This window comes from Hyla sarda, chromosome 9, assembly GCF_029499605.1.
Source record: "Hyla sarda isolate aHylSar1 chromosome 9, aHylSar1.hap1, whole genome shotgun sequence".
In the NCBI taxonomy this organism is placed as follows: domain Eukaryota; kingdom Metazoa; phylum Chordata; class Amphibia; order Anura; family Hylidae; genus Hyla; species Hyla sarda.
The window spans coordinates 160,499,626-160,516,547 of NC_079197.1; the positions used below are offsets into that span (position 1 = coordinate 160,499,626).

At 44.9% G+C, this 16,922-nt stretch overlaps 1 protein-coding gene across 1 annotated transcript; it reads right to left on the bottom strand.

The window, feature by feature from the left end:
• Positions 1-9,251: 9,251 nt before the first annotated feature.
• On the bottom strand, positions 9,252-10,319 carry LOC130291951 (3-galactosyl-N-acetylglucosaminide 4-alpha-L-fucosyltransferase FUT3-like). Its single transcript, XM_056541380.1, has one exon. It carries the CDS (start codon positions 10,317-10,319, stop codon positions 9,252-9,254), a length of 1,068 nt encoding a protein of 355 aa, XP_056397355.1.
• Between the last annotated feature and the right edge of the window lie 6,603 nt (positions 10,320-16,922).

Here is a 16,922-nt window from a genome sequence, read left to right on the forward strand (position 1 = left end):
ATTTTTACCGAAATATGCACTGCGTAGAAACGGAAGCCCCCAAAAGTCACAAAATGGCGTTTTTTTTTCGATTTTGTCACACAATGATTTTTTTTCCCGTTTCGCCGTGCATTTTTGGGTAAAATGACCAATGTCACTGCAAAGTAGAATTGGCGACACAAAAAATAAGCCATAATATGGATTTTTAGGTGGAAAATTGAAAGGGTTATGATTTTTAAAAGGTAAGGAGGAAAAAACGAAAGTGCAAAAACGGAAAAACCCTGAGTCCTTAAGGGGTTAAAATAATACCATAAAATAATAATAATAATAAAAAAATCAGTTCTATGACAAATTCATCTCTGCAACATCTGTATAAGTTAAAAAGTATTACTAAAAAAAATATAGGACATAACATGAAACAGCAACAATACTAGACTAAGCTGTATAGCTAAGTCAGTGTTTCCCAACCAGGGTGGCCCCAGCTGTTGCAAAACTACAACTCCCAGCATGCCCGGACAGCCGAAGGCTGTCCGGGCATGCTGGGAGTTGTAGTTTTGCAACAGCTGGAGGCACACTGGTTGGGGAAAACTGAGATAAACATTCTAGATTTTTGTACATAATTGACACAATAGCGGCCATCATGTCATTACATGTACTTGATCATAGGAGGAATCTCATCTTACCAGCTCACAGGCAGGAGCCTGAATAATTGAGGACGCATTTATAATCCTTGTATCAGATATAAGTTAATTATTAATCTTTTTTATTTATTTTTTTACGTGGGAGGGAATAAGTCCCTATGGGGGTTTGAACTTAAACTTTGACATGAAGTGATCTTGGTTTCCCATTAACTGTTTGTCTACAGCCCTATCTTCTTGAAAATGTTTTCCTCCAATGAGTGGAGATAAAGGAAGAAGAGGACCTCTCAATCAGGCGCCGCTCGTCTCCAGAATGAAGCGTGCATATTCAAAATAATTTATTGTTAAATAAAATAATAAAACACTCACAATTGGATAAATATGCTGGGTATCCACGCCCTTTAGGTAGTTATTGCCCTTGGTAACAGTATTTTGTGAAACACGCCAAGGTAATACCAATAAAGCTGGATAAAACTTAAATGGGCACTGTCATCAACTTTATTTTTTGATATGTTGTAGTACTTATGTACTACAACATATCTCTTATATACTTCCATTATTTATTATTTTTTTTTCATGGTGAAATTTACGTTTAAAAAACGGCCACTAGGGGTCACCCTCCTAGTGGCAGGCTGCAGCCTGGCGTGACGTCACGCCAGAAAAAGGACTGTTTTTGGCTGGGCAAAATCAGTCCTTTTTCTTTTCGGCTGCGCTCGCTCCCTGCCTGTCAATCAGACAGGCGGGAGCGAGCGCATTAAACGCTGGGGCTGCGCGCATTGGCTGGTAATAGTCGCGCGCAGCCCATTCATCCCCGCCCCCGACATGTACACTGCAGTGGAGACGGCGCGCGCACACTAGTTATCAGTGCCGCGCTGATGCTCCACTTCTAGTTTACAAGCCGGGGTAAGTCTGATCTGAGGTCTTATTTATTTTTCTATAAGTTATTAAAAGTAAAAGGATTTATGAAAGGAGGGGAGGGTTTTGAATAGTCTGCCCATAATATATTTCCCTAATATTATGCCCCCAGGTTAAAAACTATAAATCACAGCATGCCCTCACAGTCAATAGCTGTCTGGTCATGCTGAGAGTTGTAGTTTTGAAACAGCTGGAGGCACACTGGGAAACACTCATGGCATGTTTATGTATGTGTATATATATATATATATATATATATATATATATATAATACATGATTGTTTTCCTAACAGTGTGCCTCCAGCTGTTTCAAAACTACAACTCTCAGCATGACCAGACAGCTATTGGCTATTCCTGTATGCTGGGAGTTGTAGTTGTGAATGGCATGTATATATATATATATATATATATATATATATATATATATGTGTGTGTGTATGTGTATTCTACTATATATACATGCCATGATATATTTCCTATATATATATATATATATATATATATATATATATATATTTATATATAATGTGTATTCTACTATATATGCATGCCATGATATATTTCCTATATATATATATATATATATATATATATATATATTTATATATAATGTGTATTCTACTATATATACATGCCATGATATATTTCCTATATATATATATATATATATATATATATATATATATATATATATATATATATTTAATGTGTATTCTACTATATATACATGCCATGATATATTTCCTATATATATATATATATATATATATATATATATATATATATATACATATATAATGTGTATTCTACTATATATGCATGCCATGATATATTACGTAACGGGGCGCCTAGCGCTGTTTCACAACTAAAACTCCCAGCATCCTTGGCTATGCAATAGCGGTCCGGTCATGCTGAGAGTGGTAGTTTTGAAACAGCTGGAGGCACACTGTTAGGAATACACTCATGGCATGTATATCTAAGTGTGTGTGTATATGTGAATATATATATATATATATATATATATATATTTGAAAAAGACCTCATTGAGTGGGTTGAAACGTCACTATACATCTTGGGTGAATAAAATCACTTTATTTTTAATCGCTGGAGTGCCGTCCTGTTATTTGGATATTAGGATAATATATATATATATATATATATATATATATATATATAGTTACATAGTTAGTACGGTCGAAAAAAGACATATGTCCATCAAGTTCAACCAGGGAATTGAAGGGTAGGGGTGTGGCGCGATATTGGGGAAGGGATGGGATTTTATATTTCTTCATAAGCATTAATGTTATTTTGTTCCAGGAATGTATCTAATCCTGTTTTAAAGCTGTTAATTGTTCCTGCTGTGACCAGTTCCTGAGGTAGACCGTTCCATAAGTTCACAGTTCTCATGGTAAAGAAGGCGTGTCGCCCCTTGAGACTAAACTTTTTCTTCTCCAGACGGAGGGAGTGCCCCCTCGTCCTTTGGGGGGGTTTAACGGAACAGTTTTTCTCCATATTTTTTGTATGGGCCATTAATATACTTATATACGTTTATCATATCCCCCCTTAAGCGTCTCTTCTCAAGACTAAACAATTGTAACTCCTTTAATCACTCCTCATATGTATAATTGTGAAGAAGACCACAGCACTCCAAGGATTAGTGAAGAATTAGATAGCGTTTATTCCATCTAGATCAAGGCAACGTTTCGGCTGCATTCCTGCAGGCTTTCTCAAGCTTAGAAAGGCTGCAGGAACGCAGCCGAAACGTTGCCTTGATCTAGATGGAATAAACGCTATCTAATTCTTCACTAATCCTTGGAGTGCTGTGGTCTTCTTCACAATTATCTATCTCATCCTGGGACCAGGGATACAGCACCGATAGCACCCATTGCCCCGGTTTGCTGCTCCCTCTTTGTTCTATATATATAGTATATTATGTATCCATGACATGAGTGTTCTTTGCTTACAGTGTGGCTCCAGCTGTTTCACAATTACATTTCCATGCGTGGAGTTGTAGATGTGAAACATCGCTAGGCGCCCTATTAGGAAATATATAATGGCACGTATATATAGTATAATACATAAGAATATTATAACTAATTTATATATATATATATATATATATATATATATATATTTATTTATTTATACACACTGATATTCATCAATAGTTTAAAAAGTGAAACGGTGTAGGTCAGGTTGATGCTGTAGACACCCTGTTTGAAAAACCCTAATGGCAATTATATATAGTATATGCCCAAATACTATATATAATTGCCATTAGGGTTTTTCAAACAGGGTGTCTACAGCATCAACCTGACCTACACCGTTTCACCTTTTAAACTATTGATGAATAACCACCATGTAGTCCCATTAACTCTGTCAGACAATCTGACTTTGACTCCTCATGAAATTTTTATTGTTTCAAGTGAAGATACATTAGTTTCTGTAAAGTCTGAGTTATCAGTCCAAGAATCTGCTGACCTAATGCTACTGATAAACTATGGCAATAAACATTGAGTACGGTACTTTGTTATCTAGACTTGTCAAAGAATGAGGAATTAGTGTTTGAAAAAGCCACTTTTTTTTTTTTTTCAAAGGTCATCACCTTTTAAGTGCTCCAATAAATAATGCTGACACTGCTGTTTTTTTTGTTTGTTTTTTTTGGTATTTTTATTTATTTTTTATTTTTTTGGGCCACTTTCTTTATAGAGATAATGTCCAATGTCTAGTAACTTATTAACAGTGTCAGTATTCTTTCTTTTTTACCGTATTTATCGGGGTATACCACGCACCGGCCTATAACACGCACCCTCATTTTACCAAGGATATTTGGGTAAAAAAAGTTTTTTACCCAAATATCCATGGTAAAATGAGGGTGCGTGTGTGCGCGTGTATACCCCGATACACCCCCAGGAGAGAGGCCGTCGCTGCCCGCTTCTCTCCCCCTGCCTTTCCTGGGGTCTAGAGCCCTGCTGCCGGCCCTTCTCTCCCCCTGGCTATCGGCGCCGTTCTGTTCCCCTGACTATCGGTGCCGGCGCCGATAGCCAGAGGAAGAGAAGCGGCGCCGACAGCCAGGGGGAGAGAAGGGGCAGCGGCACCCATTGCCGGTGCCGCTGACCGGTTGCCTCCCCCCATCCCCGGTGGCATAATTACCAGTTGCCGGGGTCGGGTCCGCGCTGCTGCAGGCCTCCGGCGTGCGTCCCCTGCATCGTTGCTATGCACGGCGCGGCGCACTGATGTCATGCGCCGCGCCGTGCAGCGCATAGCAACGACGCAGGGGACGCACGCCGGAGGCCTGCAGCAGCGCGGACCCGACCCCGGCACCGATAGTCAGGGGGACAGAAGGGGCAGCGACGTCGATAGCTAGGGGGAGAGAAGGGCCGGCAGCAGGGCTCTAGACCCCAGGAAAGGCAGGGGGAGAGAAGCGGGCAGCGACGGCCTCTCTCCCCCTGCCTTTCCTGGGGGTGTATCTGCGTATAACACGCACATAGACTTTACGCTAAAATATTTAGCCTAAAAAGTGCGTGTTATACGCCGATAAATACGGTATTTATAATTTTAATACTTTTATTATATTTCATAATATTATTGAAAAATTATTTTCCAGTGCTGGATTTTGATAAAGCTCAATGCCAGATTTATTCAGGTAAGTTTTGATAAATCTAAAAATAAATTTTAAAGACAGAGAGAAAAAAATACAGAGAGAGAGAGAGAGACATACATTTTTATATTATATTTTGCAGGTTAATATTGACTACCATTTTGCTGTTTGGATTATGGCGACTTCTCAACCACATATCTATACCGGTCGGTTTGCATATCTAAATTATTTATGTAATAAATGATTACGGATGCACGATATGTCGCAAAGGTAATCGAATAGCAATTTGTATTTTTTGCGATATAGCAATATAGCCCCCCGTTAAAAATTTGGGATTATCTCCTCTGGCCGGCTCCCGTGTGCTGCTGCAGGTGTGGGCCAGAAATAGCAGATAAAAACAAATAGAAATACTCAGTCAGTGTATTACAACCAGGGTGCCTCCAGTTAGTGAAAAAAATAAAAATCCCAGCATGCAGGGATCGGAAAAGGCTGTCTGGTCACCCTGGTAGCAAAAACACTGAACTAAGAAAAAGGGCCCAGGTAGAAAAAAGTAAATGTCTCTGCTCATCTACTCCGTGACCCTGCAGTTGCCGTTCCCCTACTTGCGGTCCGATGTATCCTCTTTTTGCCATTCAACTATTATCAACTTTCCCTTTTTTCAGCAAATCACTGGCCGCAGTGTTGTCACTAGTCAAGCCAGTGATTTGGCGATGGTAAAATGTCTGTTTCGGTTGTAAACACAGTAAGGTTCCCTGATCTGGTGTGAGATTTTAAGAAACTGCATGGGAAAACCAGTTTATTTTCTCTATTACAAAATGTGACAATGGGGCGAGATTTTATAATTGCTCCACTCTGGTTAGTTTGATAATTTCTTGGATATTTTTATTTCTCCAGTGTACTGCAGAGGGAAACAGTGCCGGACAAAAAAGATATGTGAACCCATAATTACAACAATAATAACTTAGGTACACAGTGACCACACCAGCAGACTACTGAGTATAGCACTGTGGTATAATACAGGATATAACTCAGGATCAGTACAGGATAAGTAATGTAATGTATGTACACAGTGACCACACCAGCAGACTACTGAGTATAGCACTGTGGTATAATACAGGATATAACTCAGGATCAGTACAGGATAAGTAATGTAATGTATGTACACAGTGACCTCACCAGCAGAATAGTGAGTGCAGCTCTGGAGTATAATACAGGATATAACTCAGGATCAGTACAGGATCAGTAATGTAATGTATGTACATAGTGACCTCACCAGCAGAATAGTGAGTACAGCTCTGGAGTGGGAGCCAATCAGTTGTGGGTGTGGTTCTGCTTCAGTTCAGCTGTGTGGTGGTGTCTGCTGTGCCTCCTGAGCTCCAGGAAATTACCACCTGTTCCACCTGGGACCTGCTTTCTCCTCCCCAGGGAGGGAGTGGGTTTCCAGAGATGAGTGAGGGAGGCGAGGCCCAGGCTTCTGCCTCCCGGAGTAGGCCGCAGGGAGGCAGGAGAGGCCAGCAAGCGGCCTGTACATCAGAAGATCTGGGGGTTAGGTGATCCACCCGGAGTCGCAGCAATATCACTCCAACACCCCCCACAGAGGCAAAAGGCCGAAAGGTTTCTGGAAATGAGGATCCCAATTTGGAAAAGCTGGGTGCTGCCAGCAGAAAGCCAAAGTCATCTGGAGGAAGGTAGAGTACTCACGGAGGTGAAGCCGACCTCAGTGAGGAAGGCTGGGGAATGCTGAGGACCCGGGAGTCTATTTCCACCTATACTACCCGGGTCGTAAGTCCCCTCCGTGAGTATGAAGACGCCAGCAAAGCTGTGAGGAGGCTTCAGGAGGAACTTCGCCATGTCCGTTCTAGGCTGGAGGTTACCCCAAAGAAGAAGAAGCCTGAAGTCCAGGCACAGATAAAAGGTCTGATGGCTGAAATAAATGCTTTGGAGGAAAGAAAGGAGGAATTGCTTGAGATGAGTGGACCATTTAAAGAAAAGCTGAAAGATCAAGAGCGTTTCAGAGAAATGGATGAAAAGAAACAGAGATGGTTGATGGGGCTGCAACCTGAGAGCCAGGTGGATGATGAGGAGGAGATAGAGGGAGAACAACAGCCAGATCCACCTGGTGGCCTGTCGCAACAGCAGCAGGCCCCGTACAGTGGGCCCCCTGCACAGCAGCCAGCAGTATCACCTGCCGACTCAGGGGAAGACAGTGACAACAGCTACCAGGGAGGGGCACTAATGGCCCAGATACGTATGCTGGAATCCCCAGTGTGTCCCCAGAATCTGGTGTTCGGAGATGAGCTGCCAGATGAGGCACCTGGGGGTAAGAAAAAGAAGAAGACCAAGCCAAAGCAGCAAGAAGTGGTGAGTTACATCTACACCCCCCTCCCTGTAAATCCTGAGTCGGCCGCAGGGTCAGCTCATTGTGCAAGCCCCGTTACCCAGCGCAGCCCGTGTTCTGTGGTGGACTCGGTGCAAAGGAGCGGGGAGAGTGCAGGTACTAAAAGAGCGCAAAACTCCATGCCTGTTTGCAGTAGCAGGGATGGAGCAGAGAAGGCACCGGCCGCAAGGCCGGACAGTGAGGGCAGCCCAGCAGTGGGCATAGGGGCAGACTCCGGGGCTGTAGTTCGCTCCCCTGTGGGAGGGGGGGGGTGACTCAGTCCCTGAGGTAGTCGCGGTGACTACAGATGTAACAGACGCTCCCAAAAGAAAAGAAAAAATCTTATTTTGTATTGGCGCCGTTGATCCCATTGATCAGCGGCGCCCTGAAAAGACTGGAGAAATTGCTGATGAGGCGGAGGGCACTAATAAGAACAGGGCTGGGGCCTCCTCTAGACTGGGTAAACATGCTGCTTGGTCCCTTAAAGGGCCAGCGGAGGTTGTCCCAGCTCTAGTGCCCCGTGATGCCGAGGCACAACGGACTGAAAATGTATCTTCATCAACATCACCATCATCATTTGCCGGTTTACCTGTTGCTGGTCCAGCCAGTGTGAGTGATGGGGTAAATGGGTTTGGGGGATGTATGACTGGGGAGAGGATGGAGATTGATGTTACTGGGGAAGGTGTTTTTGGTGGAGGTGGTGACCATGTTATTGGAGTTGGTGCTAATGTTGTCATTGGGGGTGGTGGGGATGTTGTCATCGGCAGTGGTGTAGGTGTAGGGTCTGGTCCGGTTGCCCCCCCAGTGGTGACAGACCATAGGAGTTATGCCAATGTCACTGCTGGGGGAAGTAGAATACTTTCCTCGTCTCCTGACTCTAGGGACGGCTTATTGCAGCGACGTCTCCTGGAAGCTCTGAAAAAGGGGGAAAGGTCGATTAATGTAGAGGGTAGAGCAGTTGATCTGTCTTTCTGGATAGAGAGACACGGTCTCTCTGCCTTCCGAGAGGAAAGAGGGGGCGATACTGTGTGGTCCCTCCCAACAGTCGGGGCAGGTAGTAACCGTAGGAATGTGGTTCGTCTTTGGTGGCAGGGTGAAGATACGTGTCCTTCAAGGGGGAACACAGCCTTGGGATAGGTGTATAACTACTATGTATCCCGATCCCATAAAAAGAGCAGTAGCAGTATACAGATCTGGGTGGGGAGGGGAGGGGTCTGTAAATTGCTAGGAGGGAATCTGGTAGTGATGATGTCATCCTGCAGTTCACAGGAAGTCACCTGACCCAACTGACATTCTCTCATACATATTAAGCATGGTAACTTCATGAGGGTCAGACTGGAGATCACATGACCAAGTTAGGCTTTTTTCACACTACTGTGAACACAGCGGTGCAACGCCTGTCAGGGAAACAGGGGAGAATAGTGGGAGGAAAAAATACATCTTGTAATTTATCCTCCCGCTGCTCCCGATAAAAAAAAAATGGCGCCTGACAGACCCCATAATAGTAAATGGCATCTGTCGTGCCCCTTTGTTGCCTGTTGTGCCCTGTCCAGATAACGGACGTTAAAGGCATAAAGGAAAAAGAGCCTAATAGCCGTTTTCCGTCGGGGCATAACAGCAGTGTGAAAGGGGCCTTAGATTAATAAAACACATGGATGCAGCTTTGCTGAAATAAAACAAATGGTGCTGTATGACTAATGATGGTGTGAGGACTTATTTAATAACTTCATGCTATTATACTTCAGGATATATAAGCACTATTGTTCAGAAACCATCTGGATATGCTGGGAATTACTTGGTAATGTGGCCTATTTTTCAAAGATTCACAAACACTACAGTAATTAAGTTGCCACCCACCCCCTACTTTGACTTGATAATGAAATCTCCAGTTGAAATACTTCCTATACTTCTCATCATCCTTGTCCAACTCTAGAAGGTAAGCGGCCAGTTCCTTGGGACTTGGGAAATCATCAACATGAATGAAGGCATCTCCAGGGACAAAACGTTCATAGTTCTTCCGAGATGTTCCCAGCACAACTGGAACTGCCCATGATCCAAAGGCATTGGACCATAGCTTCTCCGTGATATAATCCTTGTAGACTGAATTCTCAAAGGCCAAGTAGAATTTATATTGGGATATGGTTGAATGGAAATCGTCCCAGCTCAGTTTTTTATGTTTTGCCCCATAAATATCAATAGGGAGATATTTCTTCAGCTCCTCATAATAGTCTGTTCGGCGGACACCTGGGTACCACTTACTAAGCACCCAAGCAACCAGTTTGGTCTTGGTTGGCAAGGTAAATTTCTGAGACTTTTTTGAAGGCACCATCTGACCATAAGGCCTAAAAATATCTGAATCCTGACGAAATGTCATAGTCCTGTTAAAAAGGCCATCAAGTAAATCTAAGTTTTTAATGATCAGGGGAGGTTCCATGTTGAACCAGACCCAATGCTGAAAATGAGGTCTTGGTAGTTGAGGCAATGAGTTTTTGTCGTACATGATATCTACGTGATGCATGACCACTGCGTCAGCCACATCATAGGAGGTTCTATCTACAGTAAGATGACAACCAGAAATACCAAATTCTACAAGGCACGTGTTTAAGGGAAAATGATCTCCAAAAGGCCAGTGCCAAACAAGAACAATGATCCCATCCTCCTTTATAACTGTTGGTATAGATATATTGGCTTCTTGGCTTTTTCCTATTGAATACACATCTGACTTCATCCAGAAGAAGATGACTATGGCTACAAGAAAAATAGTGAGGAGGATAATGAGACTTTTCTGGTGAAATGTTTTCATCATCATTTTTGTATCTTGGGATTATCACTCCGCTTCTGGGAATTTTTAGGTACGTTTTTTTGCCAGGATACTGCTTAGCTGTGTGGTCTTCTAGGACAAAAGACACAAAAGTAGAAGATATTATTACCTGTAAAAAGCAAACATTATGAAGTTTGAATGCTCTCTCCCTGTTTGTGTGGGTGTCCTCCCAGTACTACACCTTCCTTCCATACTCCGAAAACATGCTGATAGGCTCAAAGTTCAAACTTTAAATTAAGATTGTGAGCTCTAATGGAGACAGGGACCGGTGTGAGTGAGGATGATCTATGTAGTGCTGCAGGTGACACTGTTTGCAGGACTCTTACTACATCAGAAGGGGCTTCAACGGGTCACTCTATTTCTCGCTTATTTCCCCTGCCTCTCTGGAGGAGGAGGAGGAAAAGTGGAACAACTCTTACCCTTACAACTAGGACCCCAAACCTGGTACTGCAAGGAAGTTCTCAAATTTGTGAGGGAATACCAGCTGGAGGGTCTCAAGCCTGACTTGTGGAAACCAAAGACTTTCCACCTACTCATCTGAGCAAAGGATTCAGTGGAGTCTACTAGTCAGCTACAGCTGAGACACTGTGAAAATCTGTGGCTTCTGGCAGGCTAAAAAGATGTAACATAGATGGCCGTTTAGGAGGCCCGTGCATACCCATGGACTTTGCAACACTAGGTACTGCACTAGGTGTCCGTTTGTTGGGGAAATGACATCACACCTCCTTTGGCAGTGCCCATTTGCCCGAGTCCTGTCAAATGCCCTGGAATATGAAATCAGATACTCCAATCCCTGGGGTAGCCTATTGCATCACTTGGTTCTTTACGGACTATTTCCTGGGGATCACATAGATGGGGCTATCCAGAAGGCCTGGTGCCTTATGAACTGCCTGTTTATAGTTTCAGAGAGCATGTCCATCCAGGACTCCAGCAGGTGGGTCCGCAGCCTGCTCTGAGACTTTTTCCATCAGGGACAGTCCAAAAGTTGAGGAAAAAGAGAATTAACCCCTCTCCTTCCCCCTCTCCCCTCCTATGTTTTGTCTCTCAATAAAGTTTCGGGCCTGTAATCTCCCCTCCCTACGCCCGTCTTTTTTTTCCAACCCCCAACCTCTATCACTGTCTGTAATGCTTTATTGTTTGACTTTGTTTTATAATGTGTGAACAAATTTAGTGTAGCATGTGGTATGATGTATAGTGTAGAGACACCTGTGCTGTATGTTGTACTGTTGCGCTCTGTATGGTAATTGTATTAATTTATTGTGTGTGTGCTGCTTCCTTGTCTGTGGTGTGTCGCAGTACATAGTATGTATATTCATGATGATTGATAGATATTAAAGCTATTTTCAATCAAAAAACCTATTTGCTGTCCCTGCGCTTCAGTATACCCATAAACCTCATTCACCCGACAGAGGCAGGATCCTGTAAAATAAATAAATAAATTATACAACAATATATATATATATATATATATATATATATATATATATATATATAGATCCTGTAAATAAAAAAATATATATACAACAATATATATATATATATTTATTTTTTATTTTTATTTTTTTAAACAGGGAATCCATTGGCTGTAAGACAGAGATCTATGTAGAGGATACATGTACTCCTAGCTGACGTCACATTGGCATAGTGTAAAAGAGCCTTACAAGAGCAGAATTTAACAGGATCCTGTCCTGAAGCGGGACAGGAAAAAGGAATCTGCATCATTTTTGTATACTGTTGCATGTTGCATTGTTTTTTTTTTAGAAATGTGGCCCATTTTGTACATTTCAGCAAGATACAAACACACAGTGTGAACCTAGCCTTATCTCATTAGATATTTCTGGGCAAATGTAACCCTAAATTCTATGCCCCCCTGTGCAATAAAAAAAAAAAAAAAAAAAAAAGGAATACTTACCTCCCACACTCCCTCACTGCTCCCACTGTGACATCTTCACTGCGCTCATGTTCTGCCAGCTTCTCATGACATCCCGCTCCCCTGATTAGCTTATTGTTGAGAAAGCGGTCATTAAAATGGAATAAGAACAGACACTTAGCAAAAACTGGAAGATGTCACAGCGGAAACAGTAAAGGAGTAAGGGAGCTAACTATTCCTTCATTAAACCCTTTTAATGACAATCTTTGTGAATATGCCCTTTTATGGGCTACCAGGGACACAAAATCTGGTTTACCAACACCTATGTTATATATGGGGTTTAAGTTTGTGTGAGATTATAATATTAAAAGTATAGCATGGAGTGTTCTAGCATAGTATATTTTATGTCTTTGTATATGTATATATATATTTATTTATATATATATATATATATATATATATGTGTGTGTGTGTGTGTATGTCACGATTCGGCTTACGGGTTGTGGATCCGCTGTGTCAGCGAGGGATTGGCGTGGACCGTGCTAGTGGACCGGTTCTAAGAGGCTACTGGTTTTCACCAGAGCCCGCCGCAAAGCGGGATGGTCTTGCTGCGGCAGTAGCAACCAGGTCGTATCCACTAGCAACGGCTCAACCTCGCTGACTGCTGAGAAGGCGTGGGACAGAAGGACTAGGCAGAGGCAAGGTCAGACGTAGCAGAAGGTCGGGGGCAGGCGGCAAGGTTCGTAGTCAGGATGGATAGCAGAAGTTCAGGTACACAGGCTTTGGACACACTAAACGCTTTCACTGGCACAAGGCAACAAGATCCGGCAAGGGAGTGCAAGGGAGGAGATCAGATATAGCCAGGGAGCAGATGGAAGCCAATTAAGCTAATTGGGCCAGGCACCAATCATTGGTGCACTGGCCCTTTAAGTCTCAGAGAGCTGGCGCGCGCGCCCTAGAGAGCGGAGCCGCGCGCGCCAGCACAAGACAGCAGGGGACCGGGACGGGTAAGTGACCTGGGATGCGATTCGCGAGCGGGCGCGTCCCGCTGTGCGAATCGCATCCCCGACGGCCATGACAGTGCAGCGCTCCCGGTCAGCGGGACTGACCGGGGCGCTGCAGGGAGAAAGACGCCGTGAGCGCTCCGGGGAGGAGCGGGGACCCGGAGCGCTAGGCGTAACAGTACCCCCCCCCCTTAGGTCTCCCCTTTTTTTTGTCCGGTAACTGCCTCCCCTGGGATGAGGACACCGGGAAAGAATGGAGGGTTTCCTCAACGGCAGGCAGTACAGCAGGAGTTGGAATGGGGAGGGAGGGCAGAGGGTGAAGCTTGGCACGGGGCAGAGTGACACAAGGACGGGAGCCATGAGGAGGCACAGAGGCTTGCCTGACGGGACTGGGAGGGGGGGAGAGGCACTTCCTAAGGCAGGCAGAGTCCCAGTTCTTGATCTCCCCGGTGGTCCAATCAAGGGTGGGAGAATGAAGGCGGAGCCATGGCAGACCGAGGAGGACCTCAGAGGTACAGTTGGGGAGAACGAAGAGCTCAATCCTTTCGTGGTGGGGACCAATACACATCAGGAGGGGTTCTGTGCGGTAACGCACGGTGCAATCCAGTCTGACTCCATTGACCGCGGAAATGTAGAGCGGCTTGACGAGACGGGTTACCGGGATGCGGAATTTATTCACAAACGACTCCAAAATAAAATTACCAGAGGCACCAGAGTCCAAGCAGGCCACGGCTGAGAGGGAGGAGTTGGCTGAAGGAGAAATCCGCACGGGCACCGTGAGACGTGGAGAAGCAGACTTGGAACCAAGAGACGCCACACCCACGTGAGCTGGGTGCGTGCGTGCGTTTCCCAGACGTGGAGGACGGATAGGGCAATCCACCAAGAAATGCTCGGTACTGGCACAGTAAAGACAGAGATTTTCTTCCCTACGGCGATTCCTCTCTTCCTGGGTCAGGCGAGACCGATCCACTTGCATGGCCTCCTCGGCGGGAGGCCCAGGCGTAGACTGCAAAGGATGCTGTGGGAGAGGTGCCCAGAGATCTAAGTCTTTTTCCTGGCGGAGCTCTTGGTGTCGCTCAGAAAAACGCATGTCAATGCGGGTAGCCAAATGGATGAGTTCTTGGAGGTTGGCAGGAATCTCTCGTGCGGCCAGCACATCCTTGATGCGACTGGATAGGCCTTTTTTAAAGGTCGCGCAGAGAGCCTCATTATTCCATGATAACTCGGAAGCAAGAGTACGAAATTGGATGGCGTACTCGCCCACTGAAGAATTACCCTGGACCAGGTTCAACAGGGCAGTCTCGGCAGAAGAAGCTCGGGCTGGCTCCTCGAAGACACTCCGGACTTCAGCGAAGAAGGCCTGGACTGAGGCTGTGGCAGGATCATTGCGGTCCCAGAGCGGTGTGGCCCAAGACAAGGCCTTTCCTGAAAGAAGGCTTACTACAAACGCCACCTTAGACCGTTCTGTAGGAAACAAGTCCGACAACATCTCCATATGCAGGGAACACTGAGACAAAAATCCACGGCAGAGTTTAGAGTCCCCATCAAATTTGTCCGGCAGGGACAAGCGGAGGCTAGGAGCGGCCACTCGCTGCGGAGGAGGTGCAGGAGCTGGCGGAGGAGATGGTTGCTGCTGTAGCAGAGGCAGAAGTTGCTGTAACATGGCGGTCAACTGCGACAGCTGCTGTCCTTGTTGGGCAATCTGCTGCGATTGCTGAGCGACCACCGTGGGAAGATCAGCGAGACTTGGCAGCGGCACCTCAGCGGGATCCATGGCCGGATCTACTGTCACGATTCGGCTTACGGGTTGTGGATCCGCTGTGTCAGCGAGGGATTGGCGTGGACCGTGCTAGTGGACCGGTTCTAAGAGGCTACTGGTTTTCACCAGAGCCCGCCGCAAAGCGGGATGGTCTTGCTGCGGCAGTAGCAACCAGGTCGTATCCACTAGCAACGGCTCAACCTCGCTGACTGCTGAGAAGGCGTGGGACAGAAGGACTAGGCAGAGGCAAGGTCAGACGTAGCAGAAGGTCGGGGGCAGGCGGCAAGGTTCGTAGTCAGGATGGATAGCAGAAGTTCAGGTACACAGGCTTTGGACACACTAAACGCTTTCACTGGCACAAGGCAACAAGATCCGGCAAGGGAGTGCAAGGGAGGAGATCAGATATAGCCAGGGAGCAGATGGAAGCCAATTAAGCTAATTGGGCCAGGCACCAATCATTGGTGCACTGGCCCTTTAAGTCTCAGAGAGCTGGCGCGCGCGCGCCCTAGAGAGCGGAGCCGCGCGCGCCAGCACAAGACAGCAGGGGACCGGGACGGGTAAGTGACCTGGGATGCGATTCGCGAGCGGGCGCGTCCCGCTGTGCGAATCGCATCCCCGACGGCCATGACAGTGCAGTGCTCCCGGTCAGCGGGACTGACCGGGGCGCTGCAGGGAGAAAGACGCCGTGAGCGCTCCGGGGAGGAGCGGGGACCCGGAGCGCTAGGCGTAACAGTGTATTTACGATTTCGTGAATATTTAGAATATAGTGATATATATTCGTAATGACGAATATTCGTTTTTGTTTTTTTTTAAATATGCAAATATAAGCAAATATTGGCAAATATCTGCACTTCCAGAGGACCCTGATCCCTCCCTTCTTTTAGGTAAAAGATATAATCACACATGCGCACTATGCGAATTTCATTATGAATTTTCGCATGGAAAAAAAGAAAACGAATACAGCAGATATTCGCGAACATAGGATGAATATTCATCTATATATTCACAAAATATCGCAAATTTGAATATGGCCCCTGCCGCTCATCACTACTAATGAGATACCAAGAGATAGATGGATAGATAGATAATGATGAGATAGTTTAAAAGATTGATAGATTATAGATATTAGATAAATAGATACATAGAGTCACGTTGTGCATCCCAGAACCACTTTCCCTGCCTACTTGCGGATCTGCCTGAGACATCGGATCCACAACTGTACTGCAGTTCCTGCACTTCATAAGGTTCAGGGGCGTACCAAGTCAAAATAATAAACAGAACTGTAGGGAGGCCAGGGAAACAGGTCAGGAGACGAGATAAGGGTTAACAAGCAAGAACAAACAAACAAGGAACAAAGGTAATAAAGGATGGCACATATGGAAAGTAGTAACAAAGAAAGATATAACGGCAGGAACAAAGAAGATATAGCAGCAGGATTACCATGAAGGTAAATGAAAAGGTAACTGAAGTCAGGACACTATACAAATTATGATACAGGTTCGGGATCAAACAAGTAAACACAGAAACACATCGGGCATAGGGGCAAAACAAAATGCAATGAAGTAGGACCTATACCATAATGGAGTACAAAACACAAGCCAGGCAGAATACAGTTTCTGGTTCAAACAAAGAAAAGTAGATGAGCTACACACAAGGCTAGGAACAAAGCAGAAAGCAATGGATCAGGACCTATACCATTGTGTAGTACAAAACACAAACAGGTGTGAATACAAGTCAGCATACAGGTTTACGTAACAGATACTAACTAGACAGGATAAAACCAACCTAAGTACAGACAGATCACTAACAGACAGGACAAGGCTAAATATTTGATAAACAGGTCAAGACTACAAAGCCATGGCAAAAACAGAGTAACAAGTCAAAACAGACACAACTAAAATCCGAGCAAAGCTAAAATCACGAGTAAGAGCCAGAAGGCTAAGAAGTGATCAAACACC

What these genes read in the sequence shown, in the direction of transcription:
- LOC130291951 (XM_056541380.1), bottom strand. Translation starts at nt 10,319, where the DNA reads ATGATGATGAAAACATTTCACCAGAAAAGTCTCATTATCCTCCTCACT.